This window comes from Cydia fagiglandana, chromosome 7 (genome assembly GCF_963556715.1).
Source record: "Cydia fagiglandana chromosome 7, ilCydFagi1.1, whole genome shotgun sequence".
NCBI classification, from domain to species: Eukaryota; Metazoa; Arthropoda; class Insecta; order Lepidoptera; family Tortricidae; genus Cydia; species Cydia fagiglandana.
Genome location: NC_085938.1, coordinates 975979 through 998627, shown reverse-complemented (window position 1 = coordinate 998627; position 22649 = coordinate 975979). Strand labels below are relative to the sequence as shown.

The 22649-nt window shown below is 37.0% G+C and overlaps 4 protein-coding genes across 6 annotated transcripts in view; 3 read left to right on the top strand and 1 right to left on the bottom strand.

The window, feature by feature from the left end:
- The window catches only part of LOC134665681 (uncharacterized), a 176909-nt gene that overhangs the window by 101814 nt on the left and 52446 nt on the right, over positions 1–22649 (bottom strand). The window lies entirely within an intron of this gene.
- On the top strand, positions 11–6980 carry LOC134665669 (uncharacterized). Of its 3 annotated transcripts, none has more exons than XM_063522607.1 (5): positions 11–648; positions 731–858; positions 1334–1526; positions 5078–5267; positions 6410–6980. In XM_063522607.1, the coding sequence occupies exons 1-4, from the start codon at positions 160–162 to the stop codon at positions 5189–5191; spliced, it is 924 nt and encodes a 307-aa protein (XP_063378677.1). In that variant the 5' UTR covers positions 11–159; the 3' UTR covers positions 5192–5267; positions 6410–6980. The 3 variants fall into 3 exon arrangements, with proteins under 3 accessions (XP_063378677.1, XP_063378679.1, XP_063378678.1); XM_063522609.1 differs by lacking the exons at positions 11–648; positions 731–858; positions 1334–1526 and adding exons at positions 3348–3459; positions 4121–4273; positions 4378–4554; XM_063522608.1 differs by lacking the exons at positions 11–648; positions 731–858; positions 1334–1526 and adding exons at positions 3654–3764; positions 4121–4273; positions 4378–4554.
- LOC134666148 (probable palmitoyltransferase ZDHHC24) lies at positions 11266–12152 on the top strand. Its single transcript, XM_063523301.1, has one exon. It carries the CDS (start codon positions 11322–11324, stop codon positions 12150–12152), a length of 831 nt encoding a protein of 276 aa, XP_063379371.1. The 5' UTR covers positions 11266–11321.
- Positions 12717–13532, top strand: LOC134666146 (probable palmitoyltransferase ZDHHC24). The gene has a single exon (XM_063523300.1). The coding sequence runs from the start codon at positions 12717–12719 to the stop codon at positions 13530–13532; it is 816 nt and encodes a 271-aa protein (XP_063379370.1).

The following is a 22649-nucleotide window of genomic DNA, read 5'->3' as shown; positions in this document are numbered from 1 at the left end:
TTTTCTTATAAAATTCACAATTTCACTTCAACAATTCTTCATTTTTCTATTAATTCTCAGACTCCGGCACGGTTAGAAAGTTGGAAAAAGTCGTTAGGAATTGCATTAAAAGCAAATGATTATATTTGCCATCTTCATTTTAAAGAAGAAAATATAAATATGTACGAAAAGTTAACTATTAAAGGAGAGCTCAAATATATTCCTACACAAAGAAAAACGCTTAAGGAAGAAGCTGTGCCCACGATTGAGCATCAGTTTATTCCCATTCCCGAACATGAACTCCAAGCCAATACTATTCACATAGAGGAATCTTTCGAACCATACCCCAATCAACCTAAGGACGAGCAGCAACAACAAATCAATGCCGAGCAACAGGAATTATCAGAAGATCAAAATGATTCTAATAATTTAATGGATTATGAAATGATACAACAGGACTTTGCGGAACCATTGTTTAGTCAATATCAGGATACTAATGTAACAATTAATCCAATAGAGAATTTTAAAAGTAAGTTTCGGGCATTTTCGTTGTTGCCGCCTTTTTGGCTACATGCAGAAAATCCTAATGGGCTGGAATTTATGCGAATGGATCCAAAAACTCAGAAGATTAAACATCATATACGTTTAAACGATGATCTAACTGTCACTGTAAGTGTTTATTAATGTAACAATAAAATTCGGTTGGCATGATTTGAATTTGTAACGAAACATAATTGCTATTTAATTGCAGGTAATTTTTCCCAATAATGAACAATTGCCACTAAAGGAGAAAATTAATTCATATGACAACACCTACGATTACTTAAAATCGGTTGAAAGATGGCCTTTGTGCGTTGGTACTCAGATTGACGACAATAAGTAAGTTTTGGTAGATTGTTAACCAAGGGATGAACGCAGTGAGAGTATAGTCCGAGGCTAAAATGATGCCATTCACCCGAGTTAAACACTCTACTTTTCATTTCGAATACGAGGAACCTAGCCCCAAAGCTTGTACTATGGGTGTAGGCGATAATACAACTGTTTGCAGTCGTCTTATGAATATATATACCATAATGTAACAGTTGTATTTAAAATAAAAGGATAACTCGTAAGCCTAATAACTTTGATTTTATTTAACATTTTTGTCATTAAAAATATTGTATGTAACGGTACATTAAATAGGTCTTAATTCTTGAACCTATCCTATTAAAACTCGACTTTTATGTGTATTTTAAGAACCCTTATTATGTAGGTACCTGTAGATTAAAGCACTATTTATACATAAACAATGGTACAGGAGAATAATAAAAGATAAAAACGAATTTATCTAATATATAATTACATCAATTTTCAGATTTTGTAAAGGTGTGATTATTGGAGATGATACTTACGAAAGAAATCAACAGTACCCAAGATGTAAATCTTGTCGAATATTACGAAATCGTTTGCAGAACCGTAATTCCACTTCAACTCTATTACAAAAAATGGCAGAAGCTAAACGGCGCGCTTCAAATCTTGTACATAAATGCAAGCGTCTGAAGAGGACGGTAAGTCTTATGCCGGCTACATACGTAACGATAAATCGTTGCGATAAAACTGTGCAGTCCGACTGTGCAGATAAATCGAACCGTGTGTATGACAAATCGTTACGATAATCGACAATCGGACAATCGGACTGCACAGTTTTATCGCAACGATTTATCGTTACGTATGTAGCCGGCATTAAAGCCGTAACAGACTACCGCACCGCGCCACGACCTTGATGGTGCGGTTAAAATATCTCTTTCACGCTCCAAATTATAGCTACATCCTTAGCCCCCTCCAGACTATGCGCGTGAATCGCGGGCGAAGCCGCGAACGCGAGTGTGGAGTCGATTTCGCAGGTCTGCGTTCTGGACTCCACACTAGCGTTCGCGGCTTCGCCCGCGATTTACGCGCATAGTCTGGAGGGGGCTCTTAACGCACGTACGGCGACCACCTTACGACTATCGGTACGTGCGCCGCACCGCACTAAAGTCGCGGTATGGTGCGGTAGTCTGTTACGGCTTTTTATCAAAAACATATTAAATAAATAAATATTAGGGAACATCTAAAGGCCCCTGTACACAATGGGCCAGCGCCGGCCAGGCCAAGGGACGCTGCCATGCGGTAGAATGAGGTAGCAATATCACTTGCTCCCTCTAACGCATAAATGCGTCCCCCAGACTGGCCCACGCTGGCCCATTGTGTACTGGCCTTTACACAGGTCAACCTAGCCCCAAACTAAGCAAAAGTTGTACTATGGGTACTAGGCGACGCTATAATATACTGTATTTGTATAATTGAAGACGTAAAATAATACAAAAAGAAACTTGAGCAAGAAGTTTTCATACATATTTTTCGAAATCATTTCGAAGTCCCTTAAGGCGTATCCAGATTAGTAAATTTTTCGCCAATCTGATTCAATTGCCCGATCGAATCAGGATCGAAGTGCGGATGCAAATACCAATTTGGCTCGCCGAATTCAACCGCCGATAATGACCGATATTACCGATAAAATGAAGTGCAGATGCAAGAATACCAATTTGTGAGGCCAGTCTGGATACCATTTCTGGATTTTTTCAATGTAGAGGGCTCTAATATCACCATAAATCTAAAATTAGAGATTGACGCCAATTTCATTTCTGATAAAATCAACCGATTTGATCAGTCCCGTCTGGATACCACTTTACTTAGCTGTTGTTTTTTATTCGCACACCCGCTTATAGACCAACAAGAAATTGTAGAAATTAAAAAGTGGCAACATCGTAGTGTCGTCCCTTTCAAATCAATCTAAGAAAACGGGACGACACTACGATGTTGCCACATTTTAATTACTACAATATCTTGTCGGCTTATAACTTTATACATTGTACCTACTTGAGTAACGAATTTCATATCGACCGTTCATATAATTGCAGAATATCCAATTAAGAGAGAAAATTTCCTTGGCTAAGGCGCAGTGTGCAAAGAAATCGGATACCGTAGTACAAGCATCTATTTCAAAGCTACCTGAAGAATTTCAAAATGCCGTGAGATCATGTTTTGAAGCCGCGAAAAAAAATAATACAAAAGGTCGTCGATATACGTTAGAATGGATTTATGAGTGCATGTTGATACGTATAAAAAGCAGGAATACGTATGAATTTATACGTAAAAGAAATATTTTACCCCTTCCTTCTGTACAAACTTTAAATAAGTATCTCAGCAAAATCAGCTGTTCTGCATATGGATTCCAATCCTCTACTTTCTTTAGTTTAAAAGAAAGATGTGAGGCGATGAAGAAGGAGGAGAAACGAGGAGTTATTTTAGTGGATGAAATGAAATTAAGTGAAGGCGTTTATTTTGATTCTCAAACCATGAAATTTAATGGTTTTGTTGACCTGGGGCAACACACTCCAGATAATTTAAAAAATACAACAGCGGACCATGCTTTGGTGTTCAAGTTTGTGCCTTTTCGAGGTAGATGGGTTCAAGCCTTAGGTTGCTTTTTATCGAAAAATTCATGCAAAAGCGAACCGCTACATAAACTAGTTTTAGAGTGTATTGTTTTAATGGAAAACAGCGGAATTTGTGTTGATGCTGTCGTGATGGACGGTGCACCTTGGAACCGAGGAGTATGGAAAATATTCGGTGTAAATGAAGACACTGTTAGCTGTGAACACCCTTGTGACTGCTCACGACGGTTATGGATGATTTCAGATTTTAATCATTTAGTGAAATGTTTTCGAACATCTACTTTGGATGATAAGCTACAAGAGTTCAAGGTTAATTAAGAGTAATGCATGAGTAATGATAATTTTAAAAATATACAAGGTGTAATTATTATATCTGACCAAACTCTGAGGGGTGAATATGTAGGTCATACTGAACAACTTTTACTATAGCCAACCCTGAAATCACGAAAAAGAAATCGCCTGTTTAATAGAAAACATTGACTGTACTGATTCACCGCAATATGTATGAGACAGCAGATTTTTTTTCACGATTTCGGGGCTGGTCCCATAGTATAAGTTGTTAAGTATGACCTATATTCACCCCTCAGAGTTTGGTCAGAGATAACAATTTCGCCTTGTATAAAATGATAATACGAAGTCAAACTAATGTAATATTCTTTTTTCAGACCCCTTACGGAACTGTGAAAAAAAGACATTGGGAAGCGGTATTAGAGGAAGAGAATTATCGTCAGCCTAACTTAAAAATCGCTTACAAGTTAACACCAGCGCATTTGAAACCGAAAGGTTTTCAAGTAATGAATGTTCCTCTTGCAACTGAAGTATGTACCTATAAATATAATCAATAATTTTCATTGATTGTCCGGATTTATTTCGTAGGACTTTCGGCTCATCAAAACTAATATTATTAATCTTATAAAAACAGGTGTTTGGTCACGAAATTTCGGTCGCCATGGCTCACTATCAACCCTATTGCGAGGAATTGAAGGATTCAACTGCAACACAAAAATTTATTGATCTTGTATTCAATTTGATACAAGCTATGTCTTCGCGTATACCAAGAGATGCTCTGTACGTGAATGAAAATTGCAGACGAAGAAAGGTAAGAAATAGTTGGCGATTAAAATTAAGGTCAATGCGGAGAAGACCGTCTATCAGCTAAGTCCGTCTACTCACTATAACATTTAAGGGAAGACCGTCATAAAGAAAGACCGGCCGGACGGTGCCTTAAACCAGAAGTAGCCAACCTTTTAATGTATTTTTGTTAGTAGATACCTCTTATAGTGAAGAATAATTTATGCCGATTATAATTAGAATTAATATAATTATGCGTTGCTGGTAGTGAATATTATGTGTTAATGTTAATATGCCGGAACCGCCGCCGCCTCGTAACCTGAATATATCCCTTGGCACCTATACAGCCTATACTGTTATTTTTAGTTTAATATAAAAATTAGGAACATTTAAAAATTTGTATGGAATATATTTTTTGCTCCTTACTAATATCTGTAAATGTCTACTACTGACTATACTTTTGTGTGGAGAAGCGGCCGTCCCCTTTCCTCTTAATATTTCATTGTATAGCTTTGAAGCTTGTTTACTTAATGAAGAAATACTTTTTTCAGGCAATCCAGGAATTTTTAGAATTCCTTGCAGACTGGGAAAAGCTCGAAAAAAAAAATACCTGTGTCAAGGAGCACGTTAACTGGATTAAAAGTAACTTTACGGGCAACACTTGAAATTTTGGATATGCTGAATGTTGCATGTGATTACAAGTATTTGATGACAGCAACCCTATCTCAAGATCCGTTGGAGGTAATTAATAATTACTAATTATGTAATCCAATGAATATGAATCTGCTTGTATGGAATCTGCATCATGTATGCTGCCTTACTTTTGGAGAAAGTCCAGAAAGCCTTTTTAAAAATAAAAAATAAATTATAATTCATTAATTCAAGCTAATTATACTCATATTTTTACATTATTTACATTTTGATTACACAACATTAATAACATTACATTTAAATATAATCTACTAAAATTAACAATAAAATTTAAAAATTTACAAATCACATTAAAGAATAATGATATACAATATATACACAAAAACACAACAATACATACAAAACTAACCTACACCTGTCCTTACATGCCTGTTGCAGCAGTGCACAATATAAGGACAGTCAAGCCGATCTGCGATCATCGCCAGGACAGTGTTGGCGCTGGCCCGCACGCGCCGCACCAGCGCAGCTGCGCGCACGCGCATCGTGGCGTGGAAATAGGCCGTGTGGGCCCCCGCGAACATGCCCGAAGCGCTACAGTAGCGGGGCAGCCCCAACACCGCCCTGAATGCGTTATTGTACTGGACGCGGAGCGCGTTGTACGCTCTTTGCGTGTAGTCCGCCCACTGGCCACACGTGTACAGCGACGTGCAGTACGCTTTGAAAAGCGTTATCTTCACGTCACTACTACAACGAGCAAACCTGCGAGCCAACATGTTCGCCCTTACGCACAACGCCCTCCGCTCCCGCTCCATATCCACATCATCCTTGAGGTCCGCAGTAACAATATGCCCTAGGTACTTGAAACTCTGTACTCTGTCTAAGAGAGCTCCGTTAAGCATGACAGGTGGCACATATTTTTTTAGGATACAGTTCCTACCTAGTCCATATACTTAATGTACCCATCAATATATTTCTGCCTGGTGTTTTTGGGTTTAATTCTTTTGAAATGAGGCGTAACTTTGGGCTGTGGACGTTTTTTATCGCTTACCTTCTTTCTAATGCTAAAAAAACGAACATAGCCATATAAATATTAGTACTATTATAAATGCAAAAGTGTGTCTGTTATCTCTTCACGCTTAAACCGCTGAACCAATTTAGATAAAATTATGGAGATAGTTTGAGACCCGAGGTCCTATATTTTTTATTGAATAATAATTTTGACTTGTTTTCAGAGATTTTTCTCCGTCATGAGATATTCGTGTGGAGGAAACGATCACCCTGATCCCAAAATGTTTGCACAAGTTTACCGATTGGCGTCTTGTTTTTCCCTAATACGCCCTCCGAAAGGTTGTAACGTTTCCGGCAAAGATTTGCTGAAGAACTTACTAGGAGCAAAGGATATGGTAACTGGTTCAAACGAGGCTAAGCAAGCATGGCTGGAAAGCCTCGACCATATACTAGATAATGGTGAACCATTGATTGATGGTTATGAAGACCATGACTACAACGAGGCTGTCACCAGTGACGCGGTGCAGTCTTACATTGCTGGGTACATCGTCCGCAAATTGCGAAAAATCGTAAAATGCAATAATTGTTTGAAACTCATACAAATGAGTCCCAATGAGGGAAAAATGTTAATGAGAAACGACGTAATCGATAAAATGGATTTATACGGCGGGTTAATTTATGCTAGTGACGATCTATTCAATCTGACCAAAATGATAGAGAAATGTGTGTTAAGAGCAATAAGCAAAGCTTTAACCAATATGGAGACGATCAGTGAAATTACGCAAGAATTACAAAAAGAAACATTGATAAAAGTTGGATGTGCCGACCATTCCAAACAAGTATCAAAAAAAATTATCGATATGTACGTAGTTATGCGAGCCCACTTTCTGGCAAAATATGAAAATAAACGTTACGACGCAGCCAAAACCAAAACTAAAATGAACAGGAAAAATGCCAAGTTATTGTCTTAATTACTAGTAGTTCGCCCCGAACTAAGAACTCGTATTCGCTGAAAACTACCGCGCAGCGCGCACACTCAGGTTTTGATTTCCAACTCAATCTCACTAGTGATACCTACTAATACTTTATATACGAGATTACCGCCACGTGGGATGTTGACTCGACGATCATTGTTGCGATAGTCGTCTCGGTTTTTTTTTCCGTCATGAGATATTCATGTGGAGGAAACGATCACCCTGATCCCAAAATGTTTGCACAAGTTTACCGATTGGCGTCTCGTTTTTCCCTAATACGCCCGGTTGTAATGTTTCCGGCAAGGATTTGCTGAAGAACTTACTAGGAGCGAAGGATCTGGTAACCATTGATTCATGGTTATGAAGGGCTTCCCTTTATCTTGCATAATATCGATTGTCCGAAATACACTTCGCATACCAGGTTTCGCAGAAACATTTTTAACCGAATGATACTTTTGCATAATTGTATAATTAGCATAACTGTCATGTCGCATAACATTCATTTGGCAGAATTTTGAATAGCAGAATACTACTATCGTCGATTTTACATACGCAGAATTGTATGTAGCATAAATGACATTCCACCGAATTTCTTATGGCATATTGCTCATATTGTAGACTTGAATTTCGCAGAATGTTATGCAGCAGAATAAAAGTTCTGCCGAAATTGTTACCGCATAATACTCATGTCGCTGACTGAACCTACACAAAAGGAATTGCTGCCAGAACTACAGGTTAAGTTAGGTTAGAACTGCGACCCCTACATAAAAGGAATTGCTGCCAGAACTATAGGTCAGGTTAGGTTACAATTGCGACCCCTACACAAAAGAAATTGTTGCCAGAACTGTAGGTTAGGTTAGGTTAGAACTGCGACCCCTACTCAAAAGAGGGTGCGTAACGGTCCATATAACAACTTTTGATATATTTTTAGTCGATATAACGATTGAGGGACATAATGCACTTTTGCTATAACAATACATGGTATATTCTTAAAGAGTCTAACTATCGTCAAGTATAATGAACTTGTAATATAACAACTTCTAATCTAACATTAACAGCGTATATAATTAAGTTCGATATAACGCTCAGTTGGCATAATGTAGTACTGGTATAATTTGTAATATTTACTACTATTATAACAACCTACGTATTCGAACTTAAGGCAGGTCTCAGTTAGGTACGACGACGAGCGAAGCGAGGAGGAGTGTTAGGTAGAACTACGACCCTACAGCGCGCGAGCCGAGCGAGCGAAGCGAGCGTGCCGCGGTAGCGGCCGGCGAAGCGCCAGAACCGACTTTTTTTATTATAACCTCAACTTATTATTATACATTTGAATACATTATATCATAAATACTTATAACAAATATTCATTATATCCAGTAAACGTTATATCGAATAGCTTTTATATCGATTAAACATTATATCCCATGAAAATTGTTATTTTGTTGTTATATCAAAAGTTCATTATACCGCTTAAGTGATTATACACCATGAAATTATATCAAAAGTTGTTATATATTTTGAAAATATGTCAAAAATTGTTATACGGATCATTACACACCCCTCAAAAGAAACTGCTTCCAGAACTGTAGGTTAGGTTAGGGTAGAACTGCGACCCCTACTCAAAAGAAACTGCTTCCAGAACTGTAGGTTAGGTTAGGTTAGAACTGCGACCCCTACTCAAAAGAAACTGCTTCCAGAAGTGTAGGTTAGGTTAGGTTAGGTTAGGTTAGGTTAAAATATTATTCTCATCAACAGTATGCCAATGAATTATTCTGCCTAAGGAAATCGTGCGAAAAGACAGTATGCCAAGTACATATTATGCGACGCAATTTTCGGCAAAACAATTATTCGATTATAGTATTATTCTTCAAATTGAGATTATGCCATTGCATTATTCTGCTTTACAAAATTGTGCGAAACAACAGTATGCCATGAAACTTATGCAAAAAGTAATTCTGCGAAATGATGATTCTGCCAAGGGTTGCTATGCGAAAGTAAAATATGACAATAAATTTTATGCAACATATTAGTAATCCGTTATGAAGACCATGATTACAACGATAATAATAATAATAATAACGATAACGATAATAGTTCGCCCCGAACTAAGAACTCGCATTCGCTGAAAACTACCGCGCAGCGCGCACACTCAGGTTTTGATTTCCAACTCAATCTCACTAGTGATACTTAGGTAAGTAATACTTTATATACGAGATTACCGCCATGTGGGATGTTGACTCGACGATCATTGTTGCGATAGTCGTCTCAGCGGACGGTCTCATAGCGAAGAGTCTCGACCAACACCTAGAGACTGGATCAAGGATCAGATGCAGGCAAATTGTAACAAAACATTCGCTGATGTTAACAAGAAATAACTCAAAATGTAGTCAATATGATGGGTGCTGAGAAAGGGGCGGCTACAGGGCCTGGGGCCTAGGGCGGCAAAGACTGCAAATCCGCCACTACATTATACATATATAAAAATGTGTTCGGGTGTTTTTTTTTGTTTTGTGTTTTTATATTTTACTTTTATATTAATATTAAAAACGAAAAACAAAAAAGAGCCTTTTATTTCTCGCCGGTAAAACAAACACAATATTATAAACTTAAATTTACATTAGGTTTAGTATTACAATAATATTTAATATTCCTCAAATCAATGTTCTATTATGCTTGGTTATGTAATAAGTAGTAAGTAATTATATTTTTTTCTTGTAATTTATTCTGCAACAACCCCTCCTGTGAGGGTGAAGGCCTCCTCCAGTGATGCTGGTCATCACAATTTCTGTTCTCTATCTTTTTCAACTTACATATGTATATCAATATTAATTTATATATTGGTATTAAATACCTACAAATACAAATAATAAAAAGCTAATAAATACTCTTATCGGGATTCGAACCCGCGACCTCCTGCTTCATAAGCGGGGTCACTACCGACAAGGCTAAAAGACCGTCAAAAATTGGTTCGCGATGCACAGTGGCGCCGCGGCGCGGCCTATTTAATGTTTTTGAGGGACACTTTTTAATACATGAAGATTGTTTTCCTCATCTCTACCTTCCATATTTATAAACTTCAGGAATTTTGACTAAAGAGATTGTAGGTATTCAGAATAATATTTTGTGAGAATTTTAACCAAATTTAAACGACGTCTGAGCCTCCTTTAATGATTTAATTTGTATACTTACAAACTTACATACTTTAAGCTACTGTTACACATGCTGATTTCTAGCACGAAAGCATGCCACTATTGAGCAATTGCTACTTAGTAGCATGTGTGTCGAAACATTGCTAATAATGAGCATGCTCATTTTGAGTTTGCTCAAAAATCAACGGTCGTGCGATTTTTGGGCATGCTACATGCAGCGCGGGTGTAGGGGGGCGTGCTTTTAGCGCGTCTGAACAGGTTTGCTTATTGAGCATGCTAGTATCTTGTTTCTGTATAGCGTTTTCAACTTGAGAGAAATTCAAATTGATGCGGTAGCATCCGCAAATAATTTTTATAATCCGCATCATCTTCTCGCATTTCTGTAAGCAATGAGCACTTGCTCCAAAGTGCTGTCTTCTAGATATCCAATCACGGACCCAAATCTTTCTCTTTCTTTTCTTTTTTGTCGAGCTGATATAAGCTTCTGTATGCATTGCATCGCCAGCAAAAGGATGATCTTATTACGGATAGCTTTTTGACTGTCCATGGCGTTATTTGAACTGACAGAGAGCGAGAGAGCACGCTTTAAAATGGCATGTGTAAATGAAGTGTTTGCTTTGAGCATGCTTATTCAAGAGCATACTTAAAACTAGCATGCCTATTGCTAGCAAATGTAAACTGCTCATAAGCATGCTCGTATTGAGCATACTCAATAGCACGCTTTTTAGCATGCTATTTTAGAGCATGTGTAACAGTAGCTTTACTCTTTGATTTTATTTATGATATGTCTTATTAAAAATTAAGATTTGGCCTGCTTCAATCCAATGAGTTTCAGCAAACCTGCTTTCATCATGATTTAAAACGATAACAATACCATAACTATAGGTTCTATAGTATAGAACAATACTTTGATTGACTATGGGTTTTGACTTGTGACTCCAATTTGACTTGACTCATTCGAATGTCAATCAGGGAATGGGGTTTCTAACTTTATTAAAGTAATTTATAAAATGTTTCTCACACCACTTAGAGGACAACGCCTAAAAGAAGCGATAATAAGCTACACCGTGTTCCTGCTAACTCCTGCCTACTTTTTATTCCAGCTGTGCGTCATAAGACCGTACCTAATAGTACGTCTCGACTGGGGTCCTGTGAAACACTTCTTTCACATTGTTCTTGCTAGCTACTTATTTACCAACGTCGTTGGGAACATGATCTACTGTGTGCTGACAGATACTCGTGTTAAATCGTACCGTGGACCAGGAAGCTACTGCAAAATCTGCAAACAGAAACAGCCAGCGAACAGTTGGCATTGCAAGACGTGCGATACTTGTATAATGAGGAGAGACCATCACTGCATCCTTTTGGCACGCTGCATTGGACGCAATAATCTACGATACTACATTTGCTACTTATGCCATCTAAGTATCTCGTTGTTTTACGCCACTTACTACAATTACATCGTTCTTCGCACCATGTTTGACCTCGGGACTTTTGCTTGGACTACGTCAAGAATTTTCGATTTGGCTGATTGGAGCATATTTCATAATTCATTAATACTTAAATCTCGCTTGTTTGTATGCTTGTGGTACTTAAATTTAATTATTTTGCCAATTTCGATAAATTTGTCGGTGTTTCATCTGTATACGGCGTTTAAAGGTTTGACGTGGTATGAGTATAAGAAAGGGAAGGTGCCTGCAAGGGCTCATTGGAAGAGGAACTTGGCTTACGTCTTTGGCACGCGATGGTATCTCGCTTTACTTTGGCCGTCGGTGGAAAGTCCTCTGCCTAATAAACGTGCGCACGGTATACGAGATTTGCGACGAGAGACGCAAATTTAATTTATAGTTTTATAATTTTTGGGTTGTTTCAAATAATTTGTAATGTGTACCTAAGTTACTTTATATTTTGAATATATATGCCATGATTTTTATAATTGCCAATATCTTATTTTTGGTTTGATTGAATATTCATCATCATCAAGCTAAATATTTGCGAAACTAATGACTCCTTTTTAATTTCACAAACTCTATTGGACAAATGTCAAAGTCTTGATGTGGCTGACTATTATTGGTCTGACTCTATCAATGAGGTATACAGCTTGGCATAAAAGAGTAGGAATTAAAAAGTGGCAACACTGTAGTGTCGTCCCGTTTTCTTATACAAATTGGTTTGAAAGGAACGACACTACAGTGTTGCCACTTTTTAATTTTATACTCTTTTTTGCCAAGCTGTAGATGTGCACATTAAAAAATATCATCATTATTAAATAATGATAAATTAATGATAATGATAAATTTTATGGACCATATCGTCTATAGCAGATTTAACAAATCTGCAATAACTTGCGTTGTCACTGTCAATTTGATTACAAACAATTTAAGAGATTCAAATCAAAAATTACAATGGCTCATAGAAGTGAACGAGATATAAAATCCCTGGCGCGGTTTGAAAAAGTCCAATGTCTCGGGATAATGTTCATAATTCTTCCTGGATATTACTGGGTCGGGATGATCGTTGCCTTACCCAAGCTGCTACAACTGTCCTTCATAAGTCGCTGCACATATTATCTCCACAGCATCTTCGGAACGTACTGTTTCATCAACGTTGCTGGCAACTTGATGCTCAGCTATCTCACCGATACCCGTTTGAAGGATTACCACGGACCAGGTACTTACTGCCAATACTGCAAACAGAACAGACCAGCGGAAACATGGCATTGTAAGGTGTGCAATGCTTGCATTATTCGGAGAGACCACCATTGCTGCTTCTTGGCACACTGCATTGGACGCAAAAATATCCGTTACTTCATCTGTATGCATGGACACTTAGCGCTTTCTATGGCTTATTGCATGTACTACAATTTCTTAGTTATATATTCAGAATTTAATTTTATTTCCTTTATGCAAACTGTGCTTATAATTTTGAAACCCTATTTAATATACAACGTGCCTAACCCGCCAGATTTTGAAGACACCTTAATTGTATTAGTTTGGTTGGTTGATTTATTAGTTTTACCGTCGTCGATGTATTTTTGTTTCGTTCACTTGAGGAATGTTGTGCAAGGAGTGACTGCTAATCAATATTTAAAAGGGAAGGCTCCAAGCAAGGCTCTATTGACCAGTAAATTGGAGTACGTTTTTGGTACAAGATGGTACTTAGCCATGTTTTGGCCTTTCGTGGACAGTCCTCTGCCTGATAATATTTTACAGATAGATTAAAAATATTTAATGGATATATTCGTACCTATATGAAGTAAAGATATTACTACGAAAGTATTGTTTTCATACCACGAGGTAGACACTATTATCCATTTTTTTTAACGATAATAATCTAAGTTCTAGCCAGGATAACAATCGTTTGCTGAAAACTAAACGAAACGCTATTGTCTCTCTATCACTGTTCTATATTAGTGTGATAGAGACAGATAGCGTTTCGTTTCGTTTCTCTGCGAACGATTGTCATCTTGCCTAGGTCCCCGGGTATTATTTTGATAAAAAATTAGATTTACATTTCATCTACTTTTCTAAGTAGAGCTAGGCTGAGTAATATTTGCATTTCTCAAGCCTTGAGTGTTGCCAAGACATTCTGCAAGCTGTGTTTGCTATCCTAGGTAAAAATATGGCAAGCCATTTCACTATCATCATGCTTAAGAGGAAAGGGAACGTTGTAACGTGACCGCTTCTCCATATAAACGTAGTCCCCATTTTCCTCCCTAGATATTATAGTATAGTATAGTATAGTATCGTTTATTGCAAACCATGGTATAATACAATAGATGTTACAAAGGAAAAGGGTCGCATGGCACCCTGATAGGGTATGGCAATTATCCTTAATGCAAACAAGATATTGACATTATGGAAAATATTTTTACACAATTTATAGTACAATTAACCATAGCTATGAATCATGAATTGTCAGTTAACTGTGTGGACGATGGTACAGGAGTGCCGCAACTGCCTGAACTGCCACGCAATTGTTACGCAAGCCGCGACGCGGAGCATGCTAATGGGCTAGCACAGGAAGCGTATGCCACGGATAATAATGGCCGCCGGGAGCGGTGGTTGACGATGCAGGATTTCCAATCTTATCGCCTTGGAATAAGGTTTAAAGTTGTTCTACAGGTCATAGGTGCCTGAGACAGGAGTTGAAACTACTTGGAACTTTATTGAGATGGTATAAGGTCCAACTGGCTTGAGATTCTCGGTCATCATTGTCATCACTGTCACTGGTCACTTGTCAGGTCATAAGTAGGTGGTTTTGTCTATTTAAATATTTGTTATTTTTACAAGTATGAGGAGTATAAGGCAAGTGGACTGACCTAAGTAGTGCTGTTTTACCTGGCAGATTTATCTGGTTGATAAGTCTATCAATGTAGGGTGGGAGTCAGGCACAGATGTGTAGGTATATCATCCTGAGCCCCTTGTTCCCACCTTGTTGTTGTTGTTGTTGTCAGAGGGTTGTTGTTGTTCTAGTTTTATTGTTGTCGTTGTTGTTGAATTCCACAATCTATTCAGAAAATAAGTTTGACAGTTGTCTATTATTCTTATTAATGGCAGGTGACGCCACCATATTTCGCAAAGTACGTATAACCCTCCCTTAGTAAAAATTTTTAGATTTCACACTTCTCATTTAAAGAAGATTGTATAACTGCAAAATAACCAGAATGATCTTGCGAAAATTCACTTAATGACAGCGATTAGCGATAGAATTAAAATCGCAATCATCTTGAAATTGATGCGATAAATTGGTTTTATGCAACGGTGACGTAAATTTGAGTCTTGCTAAAGTAGAAAACGCAGTTTAAGGAAATAATTGCTCCATTATTAGCGAAATCTTTTGTTTATTTAGGCCAGAATTGTTTGTTTTAGTCTTAATTTACATCCTTGAGAGTCTCTAATAGACTGGGTGGGATAAGTTCGCCTTTGTACTTCTTGCTAATTGTATGTTATTTTTAATATGTCTTTTTGTACACTAAAGAGTTTACTACTACTACTACTAATAGAAAAGTTAATTAGTGACTGACGCAAACAAAAATCTAAGTTACGTTGGTAATCGCTCATGTTTAGGCCACAGGAGAAATCAATAATTACATAAACATAATTATTATAAGTATGTACCTGTTAAGACGGGATTCCACTAGTGTGCGGTCTGTGCGCTGTGCGGCACAAGCATTTTTATAGGTACCTACTGCAATATGGTGGAATTCCGCCTTCAGACTAAATAAAAGCTTTAGCAGTTTCCAGAACATTTCAAAAGAAAATTCAATAAATCGTTAATTATAATACATATGTTAACCCATCGAAGTAGAACGATTAGGTCAAATCGGGAATGTATCAAGTCCAATCCGTTTATGCTGTTATTGATTATGATTACATCTGCGTGACCAACGTCTATATATAGCCACAACACACCTACATATACCTATACACACATCATACTCATATAGTCTACATATATGTAGGTACTAGTATTGGCGTCTGCGCATCGATTAATCATCATCATGGACCTCACGACGCGACATTTGCAAAGCCGGTGGACACGTCGCGGTATAAATAAGGAAAAGTCACTAAAAATATTGCGCACGAGTGGGATAAACGTGTTATTAGTTTTTGAGTGCTTTATGACGCCAATGTAGGGAGATTTCATATATACCTATGTGTAAGTGCAAGCCGAAGTAAATAAGGAATAAATATGTAACGATCCACTTTCCTCCACTTACATATGTAAATTAAATATACATACCTACTTTACTTTTACTGACCCACCTAAAAAGTATCCAATGCAAAACCAAAAAATTAAGATGGCACTAATTTGAACCAGAAAAAGTAATATTTGTATTGAAATTATAGTAAAAGTATTAAACGACCGGTCTCTCCTAGTGGGTAGTGACCCTGCCTGTGAAGCCGACGGTCCTAGGTTCGAATCCCGCTAAAGGCATTTATTTGTGTAATGAACTAATGAACACAAATATTTGTTCCCGAGTCAAGGACCATGGGGGGCGTTATCTATGTACCTAAGTATAAGTAGGTATGTATTTATCTATTTAAGTATGTATATCGTCGTCTAGCACCCATAATACAAGCTTTGCTTAGTTTGGAGCTAGGTTGATGTGTGTAAAATGTCTCCTAATATTTTTTTAAAGAGCCTACAAGGTATCCCACTGCTGGGCAAAGGCCTCCCCCCTAGACTTCCAATCCTTCCGATTAAGTGCAGCATCTGTCCAGTTGCTGAGAAATGTGTCCAGGTCGTCCCGGCATCTCCTCTTAGGCCGACCTTGCCGGCGTTTACATTGTGGCACCCACTCCGTGGCTAGTTTAGCCCACCTCTGTGGGTGCATACGTCGTACATGTCCTGCCCCTAATATTTATTTATTTTATTTATTAATATAATCATACAGTATCAAGTGCTATCGCCATATGTTTATCAATATTCCCCGCCGTATAATTTCCCGCACGCACGCGCGCGCGCACGTTCCGCACCGTTATGTTACGGAACGATCCTTTGCTATTGTGTCACCGCGTCCTGTACGTAATGTGTACTTTAACGTACGTAGTATGTACCTGCCGCTTTACGTACGTGTGCCTTGTGATTAATTAGTTTATCCTACTCTGCAACACCACGTAACACTTAGAAACATTCCCTTAGGAAACATTTAAGCGGAAACGTTTTGTGTAATTCATCTCTACTTAAAAACGTTTTTGTATGCCTTAGGGATGCGATTTTAGTTACATTGAGGACTGTTGGTTACATCCAATTCAACCGACCAATCAAAACCCGCAATGTGACGAAACTCGTATCGTCTAAATGAGAATAGGAATATCAGGAATACACTGTTAAAATTATTCGGTTTCCTCATGTTACACCGTGTATTATACCTGCTGTATTTCTGTAGAAAGTACAAGTACATTAAATATGATACAACGTAGGTATCACCATTTAAATCTCACATTAAATACCTATAGATTTGTATACCACTACCAACAGTCCGACATTCAATAATTATAAAAGTTCCACGTACAGGAATGACATAGCGGAAAACACTTTAATCGTTATGAATTCATAATTCATAACAATTGACTACATGAATGCGTTTCTTTTAATAACACTTCCCCGTCTACTTTGAACCTCACGACTTTAATAAACACGGCCTTTCTTTAAAATCCTGGCATTTATGCATACACAGTAATTAAAATGCGAGGTAACTGCACCGAATCTTGCAAGTGAATATAAATAAAAGTCAGGAAATAATTTGTCAGTGATGAAGTCTTGTTGAAGATGAAGACCTATCCGTTACTTTATATTTATCGGTAGATCGCAATTGCAAAAAAAGGTAGTCAATGAACTTGCTTTTTATGATATAGCAGGCAAACGAGCAGAGCAGACAAATCGACTGATGTTTAGCGATTACCGTGGACACAGCAGTATTATCGGTGCAAAACTATTGTGTGCCCTTACACTCCTTACAGGGTGTCATGAACTGATTTTTAAATTGCAACACCTTATTATGTACTCGTACATGACAATGCAATATTGAATAAATGACTAAAAAAGAACACTAGGCCTCATTTAGACGGATCAATATCATGCATGCGATTTTCTTGACATTGTGGTATTTGGTCGAACGACTAAATTGTTAGTACTTTGTAATTCGCAATGTATCGAAAATCGCACGCGAGTTCTCGCACCGTGTAAATGGGACTTAACTTCCAAATATCGTGTATAACATGTTGTTCTAGTCAGGCAAACCAATTTTGTCCGTAGCAATAGAGTAAAATAATTATACAACTCAGTAAAAATATATGTTATTCTCTCTGCCTACACACCGGGGCTCTTACCAAATAATATGTGCTGACCTCAACTGTGCCGAATCTGGTAAGTGAATATAAATTGTAAGTCAGGAAACAATTTCCTGAGATGAAGGCTTGTCATAACCCATCCGTTTTGGCGTTGAGTTATTAAGGAAGATGGTTATTGGGGTCTTTTAAGATGATTTTCGATGGCCGATAAAGGAAATGGTAATAAATTATATTCAATTATACATGAAACCCTCGGAAGTATGCAAAATACGCTGTCAATTCCATATCCCATTTTAACAAATATATTTGAATTTAGTTTCATAAAGATGAAGAATTGAAGATGTTTTAAAAAACACTCTCAAAGTCTCCACTAAAACCACCTAAGTAACCACTTTATTTGAGAGATTAATTCCTAATCCAAGACGTCTTCATCTTTTTAAAACTAAATACAAATATCCAACAATGAAAAATAAAACAATATTCGATAGTAGTATTGAAGCATAACCATCGAGCTAAGAAAAAGTCTACAAGCCGTGAAACATAGCATTAAACAGTATAATAACTTAATAGTATTGCCCAAATCGTCATTATTTCTCCAAAATGGAACCAATTACCTAACACGTGCAAAGATTTATCTTAAACACTATGCTCTCGTGAATTACAAACCTGACTAGTTATAGACTTTATTCAGTCGCAATAAGACTTAAGAATGATCAACAAATAAAAAGCTATCGATAGATATTTCATCGATACTTACGACAGCTTTGTAACGATCGAGATTATGTCAGAGCCATCCTAGACCGGAATCGATAAAAGTAGTCATCGGATTCTCAATTGATCAATCGATTGGCAAAATTTCAATCGTCACGTTCTCTAAGATGTTTTTCAGATGATTTTTGAAATAGAAGTTTGGTTAACGAAATCAATTAAGCGGAAACATTTTGTGTAATTCATCTCTACTTAACGTTTTTCCCAAGAATAACGGAATTAAAATATTTTGTAACATTTGCCTAATATTTGGGCGTCCTACTGGAAAAAAACCTAATTATAAGTAAACAAAAAATAATCGTTTGGAACGAATGGATTATTAAAGTAACCGATAAACAAATGTAGATGAAACCAAATAGACTAAAAACTTGGTTAATTGCGATCTTTGGCAACTTAGTTTTATTGACAACCGTTAAAGTGGTTGTTAAAGTAGCCGAAGTTAAAGACAATTAAATTATAAAGACTGGTAATTCCTGTATAATGTCTCTTAATATAGTCGCACCAATAAAAGTCTGCAGCGGATTTGATAGCCCACGCAGTGTAAGTGTTATTTATACGTCATAATTTCATAGAAGTTTCACGTTTAAAATGACATTGGCACTACATGGGCTATCAAAATCGCTGCAGACTTTTTACGGTCTAACTATTACACAATTACCTATAAAATATAAAAGTTAAAGGAAAAAATATAAATCGATTTCTCGCATTTTTTTACTGTGTTTTGCGCAAATGTTAATGTTAATAATAACTCAATTGTATATACTCGTACTTACCATTAACTACGTTATTGACTTGTAAATAAATTGGTTAAATAAAAATAAACTTTAAAATTGAAATAAATATGCAAAATATGCATCTAAGGCTTTATTTCGTATGGATTACTATGGATATAATAATCATAAATAAGTAAAAGGTCATTGTATTTATGATAATATCATAAATATAATATGTATATCCGATTTCTGCTATTCTCTCAACTTTGAATAGTGATTGCCTGTTATTATTACTTACTAATCTCTGCCACAATTAAGCAATAAGCTAACATTTCACAAGCCGGTTATCGTCAAATTGCTAACTTGAATCTTGTTTATGGATTACCCTTTGTAAGGTTCTGGTTCTCGTTCTTACCTGTAAAGAAGACATACATACATTAGTCACGTAGCAAGTTACGTCAGAACATCGTCAGAAATACTGTAATAGTTCAAATTCGTGTTTATTGGATAACTACGCATAAAATTGCCATTTAGAAACGTGTGTTATGTTATACCATGTTATTTAATAACTAAGTTTAACCGTAATTATTTATATGTAGTTGACCTAAGCGTTAGCGAAGGTCTTCGCTTTAAGTTTTACAGTTATGTCAAAATCTTATTATTATTTTTTTATGTAATACCTATTCCAATTATGTTGTGTTTAATTAGTCACAATACTATAAATCTCACATCTATGTGACATCTATTTCAGTTTATAAATTAGGTCAATTCCAGATTTTCACCATACTTACCCCGTAAAAGCTACACGAAAAATAAAAAAATAATCTGCGCTACGACCTTTTGAAATCATATAGGTAAACATAAAAAAAGAGTGAATTACTGTGTAATGACCGAAAAGATGAGTAAATTTATACATTTAAGTTTAAATTTAAGGTTTATCCTCAATAAAATGCCAAAATACCATGGTGTCCACCATAGCGCAGTGTGACGGAAGAAGCGGACGAATGGCGTCAGATTGCGGTGGTAGCAAGGACAACCAGACACCTTTACGTGTACTCATAATATGTATAGGTTTTTTGTCATATTCCTATTTGTTTTTTTAACAAATCAGTGGCAGAGAAAAGAACTGAATGGCGAATACTCCACCGACAAGAGCTAGGCTCTTAAGAACAATGATGATGATGATGTTTTTTTAACAATTTCTATTTATGATAATGGAACTACTATGGGTAAGGAAGTACAGTAAAATGGCAACACTGTGACCAAATATTCCTATTCTATGTTAAATGACAGTAATAATGAGTATTTATAATTTAGGGTCATTTTGTGTGACCAGTAGCGTTGTGTGCCCAAATATAGGTACACTGTACAGTGATGCAAAAACGCATAGAGAAAAGAGGTAGGTAAGTAAGATGGTAACAATTCGGACGGATCGTATCAATGCTTATTTAAACACTTTGCACACACATACAAAAGGGGGTCATAGCTAAGTTTTTTACCTATGCTAAAATTGACATTCAAAAAATCGCGGGACACTTCTGGATGAGACTAGCCCAGGACCGGGATAAGTGGCGTGCACGAAGAGAGGCCTTTGCTCAGCAGTGGGCGACTGAAGGCTGAAATGATAATGATGATGACCTGTGCTAAATTACAGCTCAATCGGTTGGTTAAAAAGCGGCCAAGTGCGAGTCGGACTCGCCCATGAAGGGTTCCGTAACAGCAAGTAACATAATAAAATTGGGGTTTACGGTTTATGACGTATTAAAAAAAAACTACTTACCAAATCTTGTTCAAACCAATTTTCGGTAGAAGTTTGCATGGTAATGTACATCATATATTTTTTTTAGGTTTATCATTCTCTTATTTTAGAAGTTACAGGGGGGGGGACACACATTTTACCACTTTGGAAGTGTCTCTCGCGCAAACTATTCAGTTTAGAAGAAAATGATATTAGAAACCTCAATATCATTTTTGAAGACCTATCCATAGATACCCCCCCCACACATATGGGTTTGATGAAAAAAAAATTTTTGGGTTTCAGTTCTATGTATGGGGAACCCTAAAAATTTATTGCTTTTTTTCTATTTTTGTATGAAAATCTTAATGCGGTTCACATAATACATCTATTCACCAAGTTTCAACAGTATAGTGCTTATACTTTCGGAAAAAAGTGGCTGTGACATACGGACGGACAGACAGACAGACAGACAGACAGACAGACAGACAGACATGACGAATCTATAAGGGTTCCGTTTTTTTGCCATTTGGCTACGGAACCCTAAAAATGAAAAAAAAAAAGATTAGCCTATATACGTCCCACTGCTGGGCACAGGCCTCCTCTCAAGCACGAAAGGGTTTGGGCTATAGTTAGGGTTGCCATAATTAATCGGAACTGATAAGGGACAGTGGTATTCTAGAGCAGGAGCGCTATTAATTGACTAAGCCCCACGGTAAGCTCAAGAAGGCTTGTGTTATGGGACCGGTCGACAAAATACGGGACAAAAACGGGACCAGTAAAAATACGGGACATGGTACTTAAATACGGTGACAGTCCCGTGTATACGGGACGTATGGTAACCCTAGCTATAGTCCCCACGCTAGCCCAATGCAGATCGAGGACTTCACATACACCTTTGAATTTCTTCGCAGGTTAAAAATTACTTTGCAAATATTTCAATGGAGAATTCAGATAACATTATCTACTCATAGTTAAATAATTTCATCAACTGCGTGTTAAATTCTTTGCAAGTCGTCTCAATTACCGTTAGACTGACAAAAAAACTTGCACCTGTGAATTTCTTACACTTTTTGCCAATGCACGGTCCATTAAGTGACCTCAAGGGTCCACCGGCAGAGGAAATCTATTGGACCAAACATTGACGAAACGCGCTGTCACGATGCGTTGCTGAAATCTATTACGATAGTTTATCTTAGGGACTTGTGTTAAAAGGAAATTCCTTTGTGAAATGTAGCGGTAAATTGTTTACCTACGTTTTGAAATGGTTTGTATTGATTTGTAAAGTTATTTGTGATACTGATCTCTCTAAATGTTTATCAA

Excerpts from the sequence above, each read along its gene's own strand:
- LOC134666148 (XM_063523301.1), top strand. The coding sequence starts at position 11,322 with ATGTTTCTCACACCACTTAGAGGACAACGCCTAAAAGAAGCGATAATA.
- LOC134666146 (XM_063523300.1), top strand. The coding sequence starts at position 12,717 with ATGGCTCATAGAAGTGAACGAGATATAAAATCCCTGGCGCGGTTTGAA.
- LOC134665669 (XM_063522607.1), top strand. The coding sequence starts at position 160 with ATGTACGAAAAGTTAACTATTAAAGGAGAGCTCAAATATATTCCTACA. Across the intron at positions 649-730 it reads ACGATGATCTAACTGTCACT|GTAATTTTTCCCAATAATGA; the intron begins GTAAGTGTTTAT and ends ATTTAATTGCAG. Across the intron at positions 1,527-5,077 it reads GCAAGCGTCTGAAGAGGACG|GCAATCCAGGAATTTTTAGA; the intron begins GTAAGTCTTATG and ends TACTTTTTTCAG.